The sequence below is a fragment of the Lepidochelys olivacea genome, assembly GCF_965140295.1.
Source record: "Lepidochelys olivacea isolate rLepOli2 genome assembly, chromosome: 10".
NCBI lineage: Eukaryota > Metazoa > Chordata > Testudines > Cheloniidae > Lepidochelys > Lepidochelys olivacea.
The window spans coordinates 59,143,776-59,164,320 of NC_140420.1; the positions used below are offsets into that span (position 1 = coordinate 59,143,776).

Sequence of the window (20,545 nt, forward strand, 5' to 3'; positions counted from 1 at the left end):
GTTACAACCTCATCGCTATTGCACGTTCACACTACGCTCCCTCTGTCTGCAGGGCCCGTCCACAGTTGGTGCTCTAGCATCGACAGTGCACTGTGGGCAGTTATCCCCTTCTGCAGCTAGGGCTTGTGGGAAGGCGGAGTGGATCGCAACACATCATGGGGGCAGGTTCAACATCCCATGATGCATTATTTTCTGTCCCAGCATTCCAGGGTCTTCCGACTATATTTTGTGACATTTTTCCAATGGCCTCTGTTTACTCAGCACCTGCCATCTCTGTGTGAAAGGATGGATCCTGCACTGCTCCTGTTGTTGTCACTGTTATGAACATATAGTGGATGGTCATGCATTATATCATGAGCTCTCAATCTGAACAGGAATCAAAGTTGCCTGACCTGCTGTATGCCATGGAAAGAAACACCAGATGAACTTTTGGCATTCACGGAGCAGCTGCACACAGTGGACCGTTGCTTTTGGGTTAGGAAACAAGCACTGAGTGGTGGAAGTACATTGTTATGCAGGCCTGGGATGACGAGCAGTGACTGCAGAACTTTCGGATGCGCAAATCCACCTTCCTAGAACTGTGTGCGGAGCTCACCCCAGCCCTGCACTGCAAGGACACCAAAACGAGAGCTGCCCTCTTGGTGGTGAAGTGCATGGTGATCACAGCGTGGAAGCTGGTGACTCCAGTCTACCATCATTCGGTCACGAATCAGTTTGGAGTTGGAAAGTTGATCGTGGGTGCCGCGTTAACACGTGTGAACAGGGCCATTAATCACATCCTGCTACGAAGTACTGTGACTCTTGGCAATGTGTATGAACTAGTGGATGGCTCTGCAGCAATGGAATTCCTTAACTGGAGGGGCGATAGATGGAACGCATATTCCAATTTTGGCCCGGGACCATCTAGCAACAGAGTGCATGAATAGAAACTGGTACTTCTCTATAGTATTGCAGGCTCTTGTGGATCACCATGGGCATTTCACTGACATCAACGTGGGCTGGTCCGGGAAGGTGCTTGACCCATGTATCTTCAGGAACACTGGCCTGTACAGAAAGCTGCAAGCAGGGACTTTCTTTCCAGACCAGGAGATTCGGGGGATGGGGGACAGGGATGTTGAAATGCCCACAGTGATCCTGGAAGATCCAGCATACCCCTGACTCCCAAGGATCATGAAGCCTTAGAAGGGAAACCTGGACAGCAGGCAGGAGCACTTCACCAACAGGCTGAGTAGGTGCAGAATGACCATGGAATATACATTTGGCAGATTAAAAGTGCACTGGTGATGCCTTTATGGCAGATTATGGGAATGTTTTCCTCACTTAGATCTAGTCATAGCTGCCTGCTACATAATCTTTGTGAGGAGAAGGGTAAAAAGTTTGACCAGGGATAGAGCACAGAGGCAGATTGCCTGACTGCTGATTTTGAGCAGCCTGATACCAGGGCTATTAGAGGGGCACAACAGAAGGCAATTTGAATCAGGGAGGCTTTGAGGAAACACTCTGATAATGAGAACCAGTAATGTATATTTCTGTTCAGTAATCTGTTCATTATTTTGAATTTTCTTATTGTGCCTAACACTTGCGATGTTTCCCCGCATGGGATTTACCATAAGCAAATGATTAAACAACTACATGCATATGTTTTACTACCAGCAGCTATCACCAAGTGTGGAACACAAATAAAGACTGGTTATCTTTCAGAGAGAGTTTGTTTTGATTAAATATCAATTAACACATACAAAAGGCTTGGTGGGAAGGGAGTTAGCAATGCAAGGCAGTGGATGCTCTCATAGCTGTGCTTAAGTCCAGCTCTCATTTTGGAAGCTGTCCAAAGAAGTGGAGTGAACAGGATACTGAGATGTTTCAAAAAGTTGGAAGGAATGTGTGGGAGGAGTTTGGGAAGGGCGTGGAAAACAGTTCGGTATTGGCCGGGGGGGGAGGGGGACAAGCATGCATCTGTTCTAACTGAAGTGCGATGAGGAACTTCAGCATCTCTGTTTGCTCCTCCATGACTTTTATCATCTGCTCATGGGCCTTTTGAATGCGCTCCACACGGTCCTTTCTATCCCATCTTTCCATTTTTCTCCCTCCATTCTCTTTTTTCTGCCTCAGACAATTGGAGCACCTCACAGAACATGTTCTCCTTGCTCCACCTTAGTCACTTCCTTATCTGATGAAGGTGCTCCGCCAGTGTGTAGGTGGTTCCCCTGAATGCCACATCTGCAGAAGCACAAGAAACAATAATATAGAGAAGCATGATTGTTAGTGCATGCACAGCACTGCATCATGACATTAAAATACACCTCTTTTCACATATTGAATTGTTTCTCACTGTTCCCTGGCAAGCAACAGCTCGGTGGATACACTAAACATGGTGAGTTTGGCCCAGGGGGCGGGCAGTTGGGCATTCAAGATGGGGCAAAGGGTCTACTTTTTTTAAAAAAAAACAAAACAAACAAACGGGATCACTGGAGGCAAGTAGGGACAATATTGTAAATTCTGCCACCATTTTCCACAGGTGGGGATCACTGAAGCAGATATCTCACTCCTGGCGGTAAGAAAGAATGCAAGGGTGCATCTACTTCACGCATTCAGCTTCAGACCTGGATCCTATGCTGCTTGCCTGTGTGCCGCTTTGGTCCCTGCGCCAGTGATTGTCGAAGGAAAGTTTCTTACAACAGAGGAAGGAACAGAGCAGCTCTGCCAAGGAACCTTCGACAGAGGATTGGCGAGGACCTCCAGGAAAGTGTCCTAGCGATCTCTCTGGAGGATTCCTATGAAATCTTGGTGTGAATCAACACACTGTACCATCACACTGCTTAGCTGCACAGGGGAATGTGAAGCATGCTCAAACACAGCTAGTCTTGTACATTTCTATCCCTTCACCCACTTCTACTGGATACAGAACAAAGGACACCAATATGTCAAATAACTGAGCGGCATCAGCTCAAAAAGATCACTTACCAGGGGTCTGCTCTCCAGCATCTGGCTCGCCAGAGATGGACTGCTGAGACTGGCCAGACACCTCTTGTGAGGAGAAGAGTTCCCGATTCGCAGCACCACCGGACAACTCTGCCATGGGCTCCACATCATCCTCCAAGTCCACCTCTAGGGTCCATGACTTTGTCCTCAGGGTTAGGTCCACTGTCCACCGCCTCTAGCCCCATCCAAGTATCCACAGGGCTCTTGGCAGTGCAGATGGGGTCCCCGCGAGGATGGCGTCCAGCTCTTTATAGAAGCAGCAGGTCTTCAGCACAACACTTGAGCAACCGTTTGCCTTCCTCGCCTTATGGTACACTTGTCTCAGCACCTTTATCTTCGCTTGGAACTGCGCAGTGTCCCGATCGTAGCAGCCCTTATCGCACAAACCATATGAAATCTGCCCATAGAAATCTGTCAAAATTCCTTCAGCTGGAGCAGAGCTGGGACTGGACAGCCTCCTCTCCCCATATACTCAGCAGATCCAAATGCTCCACTGTGGTCCAAGTGGGAGACTACTTGCCCAGTGGAGTCGCCATAGTCAGCGGAGAGAATGCGATGTGAGCTCTCCATGCTGAGCAAACAGGAAGTAGAATTTCAAAAATGGCCTTTAAAGATGGAGGGGATGATGCTTGTTTACCTAGGTGCAGGACAGCGGAGTTCGAACTGCTGACCTGAATGGTCAGGATGGGCATTGTGGGACCTCCCGGAGGCCAATTACAGTGACAAAACGAAGCGCTGTGTCTACGCTGACATTTTGTCAATAAAAACTTTGCCGCAAAAAGCTCCATGCCTCTCATTGAGATGGTTTTATTTTGTTGCCAAAACAGGTGAATTTGGTCAGCAAAAGTGGCATTGTAGTATGTACACCTCTCCTATTTTGTCGATAAAAACTGCCTTTTGCCAACAAAAATCTGTAGCGTAAACAAGGTCTTACTTTCATATCCAACACTAGCATTTTTCTGAATGTTTTTTGACAATATCCAGTATTTAAAGACAATACAACATTGTTATCAAACAGCTTTGCTGTCCAGTGACTGTCATGCAGTTCCTTTCGGTTCTTGGTACTGCAGAGCTGTATTTGCATACTTTAATTGTTAAATGCAAGCCTGCAAACTGAACAGTCACCTAACCCTTGTCTCTATTATCCCCATTTATAAGAGCTAAGGTTTCCTGTCTCACAAAGGCGTTCTGAGGATTAGTTAATGTTTGTAAGGCACTTTAAGAGTAAAGGTAATTTTATTAACGTTGAGTCAGTCGAATATGGGTGGATCAGCTCAGATATCTGATCACAATATCTTAAGAGATATAAAAGTATCTTATCATTCTGCAAATAAAATTTAAAAAAAGAATAAATAGAGCTCTTTGTGCATTCCCAGTTAATAAGCAACCAGGTAGGGTTTATACAAGCAATGCATTACAGTGACAATAAAATCCATCAGTAATAAATTACAAAATTTTCTTAAAGGTCTTAGGTGAGAACTGATTCACAGTCAGTAACTTTTTGCAGTTGTTTGTTTATATGGTGATATGCATTTAGCTATCTGATGGCATTGGGGGGTAAAATGCTCCACATGTTTTTGAATATTTAATTGCAATGCCCACTGCCAACTAGATATATACTCTTGTACATACTCCTGAATATCAGCAATTATTATTGACAAGAATTACTTACCTTTGGAAAACTATCAGACTGTTATAACAATGCAATAAGATCATACAGCCGGTAGATAATTCTGAATTTAACTAATATAAATCATGTAACAATATGTAGAAAGAATCCAGTGTCTTGGGAATATGTAAACAAACTTACCACTTTGCATTCTAGACTGTACAGAGGATCAATACAGTTGTTCCCCCTTAATACATTCTCTGGTATAAAACTGCCAGGCTCAACTTATGTTAAATTTGCAATTTGAATTTATAGTTGTAGAGGGAGGAGGTGGGAAATCTCATTTGCTTCCTTTAAATTCAAGGCCTCACAGTGAAAAAGACTGTCAGAAATAAAAACCTGTCTCAGCTCTGATCATTCATGGGCCTCTGACACTTCTTTTCATTATTGTGTCCCCACATAGTACAGTCAACATATATCCTCCTTAAAAACAAACTAAGACTACTCTTAATGTGGGTGGACCCTACATCCATTGCCCTAATTAATTAGCAGGAATTCCTTGGGTATCAGATACAAATGAGGAGAGGATTTAAAGTGGCAAAAAGTATTCCACATGGTACAACTACTCAGTTTAAATATTATGGGTTTGATTCTAATTTACACTAAACTATCTTCAAGTGAGTGTAAGTCACATTTATAGCCACTTTAAAACCCCTTTAACAACACCACAGTGATGTCAAGGGGCCTTAGCGTAAATAAGAATCCAAGCCTGTATCTTTGCACAATAGATACTTGATAAACGCCTTATATTTTGACAATTTTGAACAAAATTAAAAGTAGAGAAAACATTTGTCTCTTGCTAAGTCAGGCTACAGAGCTGTAACTCACGAAAGCTTATGCTCAAATAAATTTGTTAGTCTCTAAGGTGCCACAAGTACTCCTTTTCTTTTTGCAAATACAGACTAACACGGCTGCTACTCTGAAACCAGGCTAAAGTTGTGTTAGTTTAGAGATACTATGAAGTAGTTGTGTTTTGAGGGGATCCGAGTGCCGCATCACAATTCAAACATTGTTCTGCTAATATCCTGTTTTGGTTTATTAAAAAGTGTTCATGTGGTCAAATAGTAAAAGATGCCCAGCTTTCCTTTTTAATCCTGGCGTAAGACAAGATAAACATATTTATGGCACTAAAAATCTGGCACCAGGTGCTTTTTTTAAAAAGGTGTTTACATGCCTAAATAACTGTAAAAATCTGGTCTTTAAAGCTTGGTCTTGCACCCCGAAACTCACAAAGTTTTGCCACTGCTTCTGTAGGAACAGAACTGGACCCTTTGTCTCTCTCACCGCACTGCTCTCGTACCATTTTCTTCCCAGAAGAACCTGGATTTCCTTCTTTTGTATTTTTCCCATCAGTATCGGTCTAACAACTTACACTTCACTCCCCCCCGGCCCCAAAAGTCATATGAAGGCCAGTTCAAACTCACATTTTTAAGACACCAATCTTGCAAAAAAACTTAAGCATATGCAGAACTTTACACAAACAAGTAGTCCCACTGAAACCAATGGGGACCATTCATACGTTTAAGACTTTGCAGGATCAAACCCTAAGATGGTAAACTATTCAGGACAAGGACCTTGCCTTTGCAGGCACTTGTATGGTGCCTAACACAATGGGGCCCTGATCTTGATTTGGGCTTCTGTTACAAATATTAAATAATAAAATCTTGCAAGTACCTCAACTGCCCATCACCTAGAGCCTATGTGTTGCAAAACTGTTCTAACCCTTATACCTCCAGGCACAATTTTGCTGCCACCAACTTCAGAGCTCACCCATACCTCAGTTTTGAACACAGTATAACTTTTATGTGAAATGTCAATTTTCTTTTCTTAAATTTGCAAAGATGTTGAAATTCCCATCAATGTTAATCTTATTTCTGTGGAAGGGATGAAACAAACACATTCTGATTGTTACTGATTGCGTGCTCGTAAATGCCAGCCTACACCCAATGCACTTACTTTTTTTGTTCTTTCCGGTTTATTTGCTCCTTGTTCAGAAAATGAGCCTTCATCAGGTGGCACTGTTAGGCGTAATCTACAGACATTCATCTAGAAAGAAACAAAGGTTTTCTTTCAGTTTTAAGAATGCTAAGAAAGGTCATTTTAACAGACCCCTCTACAAAATAAGATGCACTAGTTTTTGAGTTTTCATCCATGCCACAAACAATGGAAAAAGTTACTTTCTAATGGCTGGGTTCTTTAGCTGGCAAGAACTAATTCAAGGAGAACATTACATACCTGAAACAATAACATGCTGTTGACTGAAATGGGGTTTTGCTATGTTCACCCAAATGACATTGGGGATTGAAATACACTAACACTAAAAATAGTTTTCTTCAGTTTCTCTGCCTTGGATTGAAATTTGGCACATCTTTGATCTTTAAAATGGGAGATTCAGTATCTGAAAACACAAAATGCTTTCTAGAACAGACCCTGTTTTTATGTCGAGGACATACCAATAGCTTGATCCTGGAAACACTCATGAGTTTAGTTCCACTGAATTCAATGAGATTAATCACATCGGTAAATTATGCACATGGCCAAAAGTTCATAAACGCTTTCATAAAAAAGTGTAATCAAGGTCCCTCTTCCTATGTGATCTTGGAAAAGCCACTTCCTCGTTGGTGAAATGGGGTTAATAATACTATTTTCCCATCACATTGTTTCCCTTTGTTGTCTGTTTCGATTGTAAGCTCTTTGAGGCAGGGACTGTCTTTTATTACAAGTTTGTTCAGTGCCTAGCATGACAGGGTCCCAGTCTTGGCTGGAGCCTTTAGGTGCTACAATAAAAAGCAATAAATGATTTCTAAGCAATAGATACCAACTATTGAAATACAAAACACATTCTGTCCAAACAAAAATCCCAGACTCTCTCTGACATCTCCTTGTGGATGTCTAGCTCTTAAATTCGCCTCCCCACAAAAATCCCTCCCTCCCGCTTTCTCAGCCACTATGGACACCATTACCGTCCTACCTGTCACGCAGGCCTATAATGTGGGTATCATCTTGGATTCTGACCTCCATGTCTAATTCTTCACAATTCTTTGTGCGTAATAGGTCTAAGCTATGGCCTTTCCTATCCATCCACACAGCTAAAATGTTCATCCAGGCCCTCATGCCTCAATTACTACATCCTTTTCTCCAGCATTGAAAAATGCAATCCTGTTTCACTCATATTCACTGAAATTGCTACTGCACAGATCATTTTCTCAGCCTGTTGCTTTGACCAGTTCATCCCTCTATTAACTCCCCTTGCTCTGTCACTTTGAACATAAGCTACTGGTCTTCACTTTCAAGGCCCTTTAGATCCATTTATATCAGTGATACTCAGACCTCAGTGGTTCAGGAGCCAAATTAGTGATCAACATTACCCAAAAGACACCATCACATGAATTCTTTGTTTCATTTACTATAGTGCTATATATTCATATTTCAACAGTATGACGGGAAATATTTAGTTTTTACTCAGCAAAATAACTCACCACATATTATTTTATCAACTACAGTTGTTTAACAACATAGTAAAAACATCCAGATTGGTTAATAATTAAATCACAGTGTTTTAATATCATGTGCTGCAAAGAGCTGCAGGAGACACATTAAAGAGCCACTTGTGGCTCACAAGCGAGACTCAGTCTGAGTATCACTGATTTAGATCTTTAGATCCATTTGCAAAACAATTTTAAACACAAAAAGAGCTCAATGCCATTAATCAGCATTCATTATCAAACCTACAACAACAAGCCAAAGTGCATGTGATGAAGGATGTTAAATTCGGTAACGAAACATTTTAATTTCCAGTTTCCAGAGGAACAAACAATGTGATTTATTTTTAAACGATGAATACAACCTTGACTGTGTCCACGTACACTGGCTTTTGACACTGATTAGGTGGTATCTGTAACTGTCATTAAAGAGAATTCCAGATTCTTCCTTTCAGCCATTATAACAGAGAAATTTAAGGCACTTCCTGTTTATAAGTTAATAACCGTACCCTACACTACTAAACTCCTTGACTTTGGAGTTTATTGGCACAAAATATGACTATCAGGAAGCCCATATACACCTCTTATCACCCCTTTTCCCCCACCCATCCCCTTAATTTTTACTTTCCACTGTTCTTTCCTCCCATCAACTTAGCAAGGCTCTTCTCCCTAATACATATTCGTTTACAGGCATGAACCAGAAGGGAGAGGTGGGCAGTCTTCCAATATAAGCAAACAAAGACAAACATTTATGAGTGTTCTTGTGGAGACAAGCACCTTCCTGACCCGTAGGATGGCAAGGGAACACAAGGGAATTTAGGGGGTTGCAAGGGAAGGTGATGAAAGAAAGAAGGCCAAATCTTGCTCCCAGTGATTTCAGACCAGACAGAATTGAATACAGTCTCCCTTTCAGTGATTTGACAACCTCTATTTCTTTGATTTTAGGTATTTTTCTTGTTCACAGACAAGAGAACGATAAACAGAAGCATACACCATCTTTGAAGCAAGCAAAGTGCATGGCATTCAACAAAGGAGCCAGTCAGCAGTTGATTTAAATATTCACAGTAAAATTATTTGTCAGTAATCATACTGAAATTATACAAGTCCCCATACGCTGACTGGTGAACAGTGACTGTCTGCCAGAGTACAGGGAATGAGATTCACATGCTATTTGGTTACTGCACCCAAACAATAATTATGCAGACCCACAATCAGAGTGCAGGAAACTGAATAACTGGGAAGAGTAATAAGTTAGGTTTAGCAATTGCACAGCATCCCCAGCTCTTTGACTGGTTCTTTCATTGGTTCTTTGGTTGGCTGAGACCACGGATATTTATATTTTTCCTTTCTCCTCTTTCTTTTTCTTTAAGTTTAAAAAAAATTCAAGGTAGCACCCTTTTCATACTTCATTCTCTATTATCCCCCCAAAACATTACTGTATTTATATTACCATAACGCCTAGGAGCCCTTCTTTTCTCTGCCCTTTATTTCCCCATCCCCTCAGGCGCATAGCAGTACGCATATGCACACACACTCCAGAAGATCATATTTTCATCAGTATTTCTGCTCTGAGTACTTCAAGCAGCAAAGTGAAACAAAAACTTTACTGTTTCACATTTCAGCTTGCAATGCTCACAGAATACTAAAGGCCAGACTGTTGTAGAGTTCATCAGTTGACAAGACTGGGATCCCCCATCAAATTCTACAGACCCTTTAGGAGACATAGATGAAGAAACTGCACCTCATCACCCTGCAGAAATGGAATTTTACCAAACAGGACTGTACCCACACTTTCACAATCACCATACATCCCCAATTAAATCAGAACCCATGCACCAATCCCAACATCTCTGCAAATGCCACAGAAAACAATCACACATTTTCAAACAGAACCAGTCACTAGCCTTTTGGACGAACACCAGCCTGACGGTTTGTCTCAAGGGGCACATGAAAGAAGTAGCTGCATGACGCCATAAAACAGATTGGGCATATACTCACACAACCTCACTTGGGATTCCAGAATCTCTGATGCCACAAAGCATTGAACCAACTCTCCCATTCAATTTTAATAGAAAATGTAATTGAAAGATTTTTTTTTCCCCCCACACAAGTTACATACACATGTGGCCAGATCCTCAGCTGATGTTGCCTCTTGGGGAAGTAGCGTTTTGCATTGTTTGTTCACAAATTTATTGGTCAAATCAAGGAACAATTGTAATGAGCTCCAGAGGGAATCAACCCCAGCACTCTCTAGCTGTGGGGATGGTTGCAGAAATTCCTCAGAAAAAGACGGGGTACCTCAGATACAGACTAGGGAGAGACTGAACTAAGTGCTGGGTGAAGGGCGGAGAAATAGGACTGAGCTGAAAGTGAAGAAGAAATGGACTGAAACACTGGGGTTATGTGGAAAGACCCTTTCAGTTGCTATAACAAGTACTGTGTTGCTGTAGAGCTTGTAGCATAGACGCACCGGTACTCTGAGTAGGCAGCCAAGTTATGGACTGGAAGCATTCGCCCATCTACCTCCATGTCATCATAGAATATCAGGGTTGGAAGGGACCTCAGGAGGTCATCTAGTCCAAGCCCCTGCTCAAAACAGGACCAATCCCCAATTTTTGCCCCAGATCCCTAAATGGCCCCCTCAAGGATTGAACTCACAACCCTGGGTTTAGCAGGCTAATGTTCAAATCACTGAGCTATCCCTCACAACAGGTTAGAATGAAATTGACCATATCATGCTATTACTGAACTCCTGGTAGATGTAGGGGTATAACTTTGGTTTTATAAAGAATCAGAAACAATCTAAAAAAATCCATCACTTGTAAACTTTATAATTTGCAGTGACCACAGTTTTAGCAAACTACTCAACAAAGAAAGTAATCCCAATTTGGACAATACTATGTGCCCACTGTTTACTCTGCGATAACCACCAACCTATGAGCAATATTCCCAGAGCTACGCTGGATGTCATCTGTGAGACTGATGCACACACAGGGAAGCAAAGACAGGTTCACTACAGCTCTTAACATTAGTTTGCCAAATGGAATGGAAGTTAATAATTGGAGACATGCTTATATCATGCAGGATATCACCAAAGATAGTTTGTTGCAATATAGCACTTAAAAAGAAAATACTGAAGGTAAGTTTAAAATTTTAGACTATATTAAAAAAAAATAGGGCCCCACTTCCACAATCCTTATTCACACTGAGCAGCATGCTCCTTGAATAAGCAGGGGTCTGCTTTACACAAGTAAGAGTAACAGACTCAAACCCTGAATGATTATTTTGACAAATGTTCTGCAGACTTTTTTTTTTAAGCAAAATACTAGTGAAATATGTGGAGCCAGAATGCCAGCAATAGGGTTAGAATGACCAAAATGATATTTTTCTAGCAAAGTAATATTTGTCTATTGATAATCTGTCCTTCCTAAGATCTCCATATTGCTCCCACTGGAGTAAGACGCTCAATATTGACCCAACTACTGAAAATGTCAAAATTCCCACTGACTTTAGAGGGTGTGGGATCAAAAAGCCGGAGATGTTATTGGTTATGCCAATAAAGATACAATTGCTTCTGGCACTCAAGTGGTTTGGGGACTGGAATTTTGTCGAGTAATTCCCTGCTGCTTGCCTCCATAGACTTTTTTTGATCTTTGCTCAATGGGTGAAGCTTAAGAACCACTCACTCTGCATAGGGTCCGAAGTTATTCTAAACTTCTGAAGACAAGACAAGAAACAAGTCTTTAGTTTCAGTCAGTGCAGAAAGATTAATCTGGTGATAAGGTACAATTGACAGACAATCTGTGGAAAAAATGTAATTATAGCCACCTTTAGATTCATCTCTAAAACAACATGATTAATGGACACTTTTCCTGTGATTGCAGGTAGATGGAACTATGACATCTTGTGTTGGGTGTAATTTTACTTCATTTGTTATTCCAAGTGTTTTCATTCCCTTTTTTGAATAGCCATGTTTGGGAGCTAACTTTTCACTACAAAAGAGAGTTTTACTTGCAAATTAATTCCGTTGTTGCCACTAGAAAAAGGGACTGCATTCTTACAAATTACCAGAACTACATATTTTTACTTTGTCCTGGAATGTAGGCTAGAGTAGATTAAGTTAAAAAAAAACTTGTATTCTAAAATATACTCTCAATATTAACCTGTTTAGAAGAAAAATATCAAACATGAAACTTATTATGAATAATGAGGATGGGAATCACTTTATTCTTAAGAATTAGGAAGTAAGGCCACATTATACTATGTAATTCTCCACTAAAATATCTTATTTCCTTATTATTACTATAATAATAATAAATAATAATAATAGCAGTTTCCAAAGCTTTCTAATTTTCCGGTTTAATAACTTCGCTTCTCACCCACCATGAGTCTAAGTTTGTTTACTCCTTATATTTGTGATGAAGAGTGAAGTCAGAGAGTTAACTGGCTCCTAGCATACAAAGGCAGATGACTTTGCTACAGCAACTTCACCAGTCTCACTGGTTACTGTATGCAACAGGTGTCATGATAACATTCCTCACTGGTTTTGTGTTCTCTGATGAACAGGTGGGTGTTGCTGTTAGATGAACAGAGATAACTATTATGTATTCCAAAAGAACAGCTCTGTGTTAGCTTGAAAGCTTGTCTCTCTCATCAACAGAAGTAGGTCCATTAAAAAGATACCAGCTTTGTCTGCACTAGCACTTCTGTCAGCAAAACTTCTGTTGATCACGGGTGTGAAAAACATCCCCCCCCCGACCCGCATAATTTTCACTGTCAAAAGCATCGGGGAGAACAGCGCTATGTCAATGGGAGAGTGTCTACTGCCAATATAGCTACCGCCACTTGTTGGGGTGGTTTAATTATGCCAGCAGGAGAGATTTCTCCCATCAGCACAGAGTGGCTACACAAGAGACTTTACAGCAGCACAGCTGCAGCAGTACAGCTGTGCCGCTGTAAGGTCTGTAGCGTAGACATAGCCATTACCTCACCCACCTTGTCTCTCTAAAAAGATTAGTCACACAACAACACTGGTTTGTAATGACAAGCTTATCACCTGATCCTTGTTGATTTATTGCCACTACAGCAGGTAAAGAATGTGTGTCCTCTCATGATAACAGCATATGTTGTTATAGTACTGAAAAAGCTATTTAAAGTAGGGTGGGTGTAGGAACATTCTTGTCACTATATCTGCCAAAATTTTAACAACATTTAGAAGACTTGCCAAGCAGATTCTTACATCATCATTACCGATCTTATCTTGATTATGAAAGATTCCAAAATATTTAAATATTGTTCTATTTAAAAGGCTCATGGGTTTAAAGCAACACCCACTAGCTACAGCATCTAAGGCATTAATTTAAGCATCCTTAATCTGTTGTCATCTGCATGTGAAAGTCCTTGATTCTTTAAATCCAGCTGGATGTTTGTAAACAACTGCACACCTGGAAAAACTGGAGCCACAATATTATGACTAGTAAAAGAAAACCTCATTGTAGAGCCCACAAAATTTGATCCTGTTTTCAGTAGATAATTCGATTGGAACAGAAACAAAGATGAAGCGCAGATTGGGGGGGAAAAAAGAAGTCTGCCAAAATACATAGAGGGAAAGTTTTTGCTCTAAACTAATTACTGAAGATTTTAAAAAAAAAACAAACCACTATTTTGCAGTATCCTGCAATATTTTCTTTGAACTGTTCTTCTTTGAAATTGTGCATCTTGATGTCAAGTGTGTTCTCTCTCTAGAGTAGAAACATTAATTCTGAAAAAACATAACATAAAAAACGAAAAGCACAGGTCCAGATCCGCAAAGGGAGTTATACCCCTAAATACCTTTGAGGATCTGGGGCACAGTATTTCTCTTGAGACCAATACGCTTTCTTTTACAGCTCTAGTCTTTGCCATGCAATAAAATATATTTTGGCACATTTTTCTTCTATTCAAAAGAAAAATCATTAGTAAACTACATCTTCCTGTACACATGTATAGCTAGAGGGCAAACACTGCTGGACAAATATATGCTCTGCCCTTTAAAAACAATCCTTATTAAAGTATGTACATTAAACCAAGTCAGACTTCTTTCTGTCATCCGATGAAGTGAGCTGTATCTCACGAAAGCTTATGCTCAAATAAATTTGTTAGTCTCTAAGGTGCCACAAGTCCTCCTTTTCTTTCTGCTCTGTTCTAACCTTGCTGGCTACGCGGAGTAGAAATGGGGAACTAGACATTTGCCCTACATTGTAAAAGCTCCTTTAGCGAATGGGGGAGAAGAAAAGACTCCTGGATTCTGCTGCGCTCTCCACAGAGCGGAATGCCCGCAGTCTCTCCGCTCCTCCGAGCCAGCGCTGGCCGAGCCTGGTGTTGATAACCGGACCCCGCACACTAGGGCTCACGGTTACCATTGGCGAGTGCGGATTTGGGCAGCCGCTTGTGGCGGGAGGAGGGTGAAACAGCAGAACGTGCCCTAAGCCAAGGCGAGTTTCGGGCACTAGCGCCCACCCCTGCCCGAAAGCCCAGCTCAGACCAGCGGGGAGCAGCCCCAGGCGGAGCCTGGCCCACACGGTGCCCGCTCAGAGTTAGCCCGCAGGACTCTCTGGGGTCCCGCGCGAGGAGCGGCCCCAGGCCTGGCTTCACCCCTGGCTCGGGGGCAGCAGCACCGCGCGGGAAGCAGCCCGGGGGGACCCAGCGCCCCCCGCGGCCGAGCTGGGCAGGCTGAGAGGCCGCTCCCGGGAGACTCACCCGCTTCTCGCCGGGGCCGCTGCCGCCGGCGGGCGGCCTGGGGACGGTGGTGGTGATGGTGAGCGCGGAGCTGTAGCGCAGCATCCTCCTTCGCCGCCTTCCCCCTCAGTGACTGGCGCCGGGCCCAGCCGCCCCGCTCCGGCCGGGGCCAGCAGGTGCGGCTCCAGCCAACGCCCCGGGGAGGGGCCGCCGCGCCCGCCGGGCGAGCACGGTGCTCCCCGGACTCGTCAGGCAACCCGCGTTTTATCGCTCGCCGGGCGTCTCGTCAGCAACGCAGCGGGGCGGCCCCTGTGTGCCCGGCCTGTTCGCGGGGGGGTGCGCGGGGCATGGGTGTGTGCAGCAGGTGCGTGCACGGGTGCGACGGGGCCTGGGTGGGTGTGTGCATGCACAGCGGGTGTGTGCACTAGGCATGGGTGGGTGAGTGTGCAGGAGGTGTGTGCACTGGGTAGTTGTGGGTGTATGTACAGCTCTACAGCAGGCGTGTGCAGCTGGCATTTGTGTGTGGGGGGGTGTGCACACAGCGGATGTGTGCTTCGGGTATTTGTGTGGGGGGGTGCATGTAGGGCATTTGTGGGTGTGTGCATACACAGCAGGTGTGCACACTGGGTAGCGTGGCTGTGTGCATGCTCGGCAGGTGTGCACACTGGGTATGTGTTGGTGTGTTCACAGCATGGGTGCGCACTGGGTATTGGTCAGTGTGTGCATGCACGGCAGGTGTGCGCACTGGGTATTGGTCAGTGTGTGCATGCACGGCAGGTGTGCGCACTGGGTATGTGTTGGTGTGTTCACAGCATGGGTGCGCACTGGGTATTGGTCAGTGTGTGCATGCACGGCAGGTGTGCGCACTGGGTATTGGTCAGTGTGTGCACGCACGGCAGGTGTGCGCACTGGGTATTTGTGGTGGGTGCTTTGTCTGTTAGTTATTACTTGTATTTCAGCAGAATCTAGAAGCTCCACTCATGGACCTAGCATGGATTTATATCCTGTTTGTGTACAGTGATTGTTCATAGTGCATAAGTATTTGTATGCATATCGTATGGAAGCATAGTGTATGTATGCAGAGTGAGTGCTTGTGTGTATGAATGTGGATATTGTAAATGCACAGTGTATAAATACATATGCATCGTGTGCCTGTTTGAATATATATAGTGTGCCTATACTTGCATGTATTGTATTTATTTGTGACAGATAGCCAAGCATTCCATCTTTTACACTTAGTATTCTGTCTTTTACACTTAGTAAACAGTATAAGACATAGTTATTTACTTGTAGTGTTGTAGGTGTGTTGGTCCCAGGATCCAGGGGGCAAAGGGGGGGAGGGAAGGTAGGCGTGGTAATTTTTTTTTAATTGAACCAACATCTGTTGGTAAAAGAGATGCTTTGGAGCTCCACAGAACTCTTCTCTTGTTTCTTTCACCAATAGAAGTTGACCCATTAAAAAATATTACCTCATCCAGTTTTTGTGTTTCATTAATTATTTATGCCCATAAAATGATATAGCATTTTACAGACAATAAGATATGGCCCATTCCCCAAAGAGTTTAGATTCTAACAAAGGAGGGGAGTGGAGAGAAAGAGACAATAATAAGGTTTATATACCTATAGTGGGTTGTTGTTAATTACAGGTTCTGGGTTAGTTTGGTCTTTAAAGCTTATTTAGCTTAAAGTCTTTGATACTTGTTTTTCCCGTTTCATTTTACTTCCTTCTTTCTTATTCTCCCTCTCTTTGCTTCTGAGAATAGAACTGAAGCAATTATACAGCCTGGACAAACACAGAAGTTAACTGTCAGTAGTATGGTGCACAGCAAATGAGACAAGGGAACTGCAAAACCCCTGTCTCATTCACCATGTAACTTTGTGTATGTATACACACACAGTTACTTTCTTAGGCTCTGTGTGTCTGCCTTATGCAGTGTAATCATGGTAATAGGACGTCACACCTGAAGGGCAAAAGTTGTAGAAAAATATACCATATTTGAGATGTACGTAATAATATAATTAAGGATATCATTATTAGCTTTGGTGTTTTCTGATTTCAGGAATGCTAAAGAAGTGGAACTAATCTGAAATGGAAAAAGGAAAACTTTGCAGTGAACTATCAAGTTTTCACCCCTTCTACCTCGAGTGTCCCCCTGCCCACCGTCACCCTTTCCTAGCACAATATAGAGAGCCATCTGCAGAGTTGGGATCCATGTGGACGGAAAGGAGTTGCACAGGCTTTTGATAAGGAGTAGTTAAGGTCTCAGGTTGGTAGTAGTGGGCTAGGGAGGACCCATCCCATCCTCCCCCCATCCTCACACAAATTCCCTGAAAAAGGTACTATAACTTCTGCAGACTCCCTCCAGAATGGGAAGCTCTCTTCAAGGTGATCAGGGGACCTGTGCTGTCAGGGAGGGGACCTACAAGGCCTCCATACAAATGGCCTTGGGCTTCTGTGGATAAACAGGTTTGAAGGCCTGACCAATGGCTCTTCCCACACAGGAAGGAAGTAAAACTTCCTTCTCTGACTAATGAGGGGACAACTGCAATGAAATCCTTCCAGTTCGCCTCCCATGGGCGTTTCTGCAGGAAAGGGCAATCCAGCCTTCAATTAACAAAGGCAGAGTTTACAATGCTGTGAAGTGTACATGTCTACATGTAGGCATTTTAAAGGGATGGATTCTTCTTCCGCAAAGCAGCACCACCCATATTTCAGGAAAGAAAGGTCAATAGCTGGCAAGGTGTGAAGGAAGTAAGCTGTGGAAGGAGGAGTGATTGTTTGGCAATGCCTTGTCAAATGGAATGATAATGCTGTAGGATTCATGAAGAATCATAAGTTTCCACATCAAGGCATGGACTCACACATGGGTTATGAAGCCAAACAAAATCCCATTTTTTATTGCTACACAAAGGGCTAGTCTACACTAGACTTGCTGCAGCTGTACCGATATAGCTGCTTCGCTGAAGCACGACTAGAGCAGACGCTCTATGCCGATGAGAGACAGTTTTCCCATCAGCGTAATTACTCCACCTCTCCCAGTGGCGGTAGCTATGTCAATGGGGAGCTTCTCCCACTGTCCACACCAGCGCTTAGGTCTGTGTAACTTACGTCACTTTTCCACACCCTGAGTGACTTAAGTTATACTGAAGTAAGTGCCAGTATGTACAAGCCCAAAGAGTGAAGTGTTATACTTAAGCTTCTGAAGAGGCTTCACTTGCCAGTGAGATTAAAGGATATGCAGCCTTCATTGTCCCTTACCCATGAATTCCATTTACAGCAAAGACTATCACATGAACAGAATCATGGAAGGTATTTAGGAACCCAATTCAACAAGATATTTAAGCATGTAAGAAGCCCCACTGACTTCAAATGTAATTGTGGAAAGCATTTCTGTATATGTATTTCAGTTTGCTGGGTTCTCACTACCCCTTCTCTACCTTATTGAAGTTATTTTCAGTTACTGTAGGGTTCAATCTAAAAAGGAACCCCTGGGGTTAATTGCTATTTATATGATAAATTTCATATTTATATGAAAATATTAATGAGAATATGGAATTGTGTAGCAGGATTGCATTGATTTCTCATTATCTACTGTACTTCTAATAATTACACAGCACCTTTAAACTTACACAGCACCTTTCTGCTGAGGTTCTTGGAGTGCTTTATAAGCATTAATAAAGGCTCAGAACATTCCTGATAGATAGGTGAAGAATAATAACACAATGATATTTCGTGAGTGAGTGATTTCTTGTGTAAGAGGTAGGAACCACAAAAGAGAATGTCCCACAGAGGATTAGTCAAAGCCTCAGCTGGAGTGGGTCTGAGCACCTGCAACTCACCTAACCAAACAAAACAATGCCAATAGAAATGGGATTCAACTGCATTTGTGCATACATGTAATTGTACGCACTTTCGCAGTGTGTGTTTGTAGGACTACTCAGAGCAATAAACATTGTATCAGGCAGATAATGATTTCAGGATCAGGTCCTTAATGATCATTCTTGAGCAACACGCAGTCTAACAAGAACTACAGCCAAGGTTTTAAAGCATAACGAGTGTATTTGGTTGCCCAACATGTGATACCTTAAAGAGACCCAATTATCAGAAAGTGCTTAGCATACATCCTGTGAAAAATAATCAAGCAGCTTTAAAGTTCTTAGGCCACTAAAGATTCTAATTTGGGGAAGATTTTGCTATTGGATATTAGCTCTCTCTCTCTCTCTTTCTGTATATATCAATTGTACATGCACACAGAGCACTGGTTAGGTAGATTTAATAAAATTTAAAAGTGTAATTTATAGATAGAGAAGCGTGTGTATATACATACATACACACACACGCAACTTCATACATCACTGAGAGGTGGCCACCTCATGGGTGCAATGTGGTCAAAAAGTATAATGCTATAAGTTCTTAGGGCTTCAAGTTTTATGTTATATCCAGAAGATGAAATCTCCAGTAGCACGTGTGACACCCCGGCACCCCAATATTCACCACTATCACGTAATTAGGATATGTTTTGTACAAAGTATGCCTTGTGAGGTATCATTCTAAAAGTCTTGATCTGCAAGTCATTAATATCTTGTATTGTATGTGCGATCATCTATGTGACATTATGAAGTTTGGCTATGTATGTGTTACTGAAACATGTTGTGAGGTTGAAAACACCCATAAGCAGCCTTTCACATACAACAGTAAAAAGGCCAAGCGATATTAATGGCTTATTGAGGAAATGTACACAAGCACAAGGATTACCCCAGGAACGATGTACAGTAGAAACCTCTCAAAGATAGCACTACACAATGGGAAAAGAGCTTTTCAGCAAGTGGGAAGAAGATATAAAAGGGGGGAAATGACATCATGCTGGGACCTCACTCTTCCTACAACACCACACCTGGAAAAACTTGAGGAACAAAGACTGAATGGGGGGGAAGTGATGGTCCCTAAAGGGATTTCTAGCTGTGTATGAAAACCTGGGAAACCCAAGCTGCAAAGCGAAGGCAGCTTGTGCCTTAAGAATCTGCCAGCCTGTTTATCACTCAGGTAGGATATGAATTAGCAAATTCTCACCCTATCTAGTATGTTAAGCTCAGTTTGCGGTTTTATTTACTCAGTAATCTGCTTTGATCAGTTTGCTATCACTTAAAATCTATCCTTTTGTAGTTAATAAACTTATTTTATGTTGTAATCTAAACCAGTGAGCTTTGACTGGAGTGCTTGGGGAAAATCTCTGCTTGGTTTCCACAAGTGTGCACTGTTCTCTTCGCATTGAGGGGGAAGCGGACTGGGTATTAAACCAATATACTGGCCAGATTTGACCAGGGCAGGACAGTACTGCTTTGGGGGTCCCAGGCTGGGAAGCTGGTGGTTAGAGAGCCTGTGTGTAACTGCAGCTGGGTGTGTCCCTGCCTGTATGAATGCTGGTGAAAGTGCCGGCTGGAGGGCTTTGCAGCTTGTCGCAGCAGTACAGTGTGAGAGGGAGCCCAGGCTGGTGGGTCCAGGGCGCTCAGTGGTACCTTAGTTCCAGGTGGCACCCCGGGAGGAACCCATCACAGCACGGTGCCCCATTCCACCACACTGTGGCATTGTTTCAGTACCGACTCAACTGGAAGAGTAACACCTGCAAACTAACCATCTCTACTTCCTCTTCCTGTAGCATTTAGATTATCCATGTAGATCTCTCCTCTAAGTACA

General features: G+C 42.8%; 1 protein-coding gene across 1 annotated transcript in view; it reads right to left on the reverse strand.

Moving 5' to 3' along the window:
• Positions 1 to 15,197, reverse strand: part of LOC311526906 (myocardial zonula adherens protein-like) — a 90,895-nt gene extending 75,698 nt beyond the window's left edge. Inside the window, exons 1-2 of the mRNA XM_084640373.1 lie at positions 14,872 to 15,197; positions 6,608 to 6,697 (exon numbers count right to left, since the gene is read on the reverse strand). Coding sequence (XP_084496499.1) covers positions 6,608 to 6,697; positions 14,872 to 14,955 — 174 coding nt within the window. The 5' untranslated portion in view covers positions 14,956 to 15,197. The remainder of the gene's footprint in view (positions 1 to 6,607; positions 6,698 to 14,871) is intronic.
• Between the last annotated feature and the right edge of the window lie 5,348 nt (positions 15,198 to 20,545).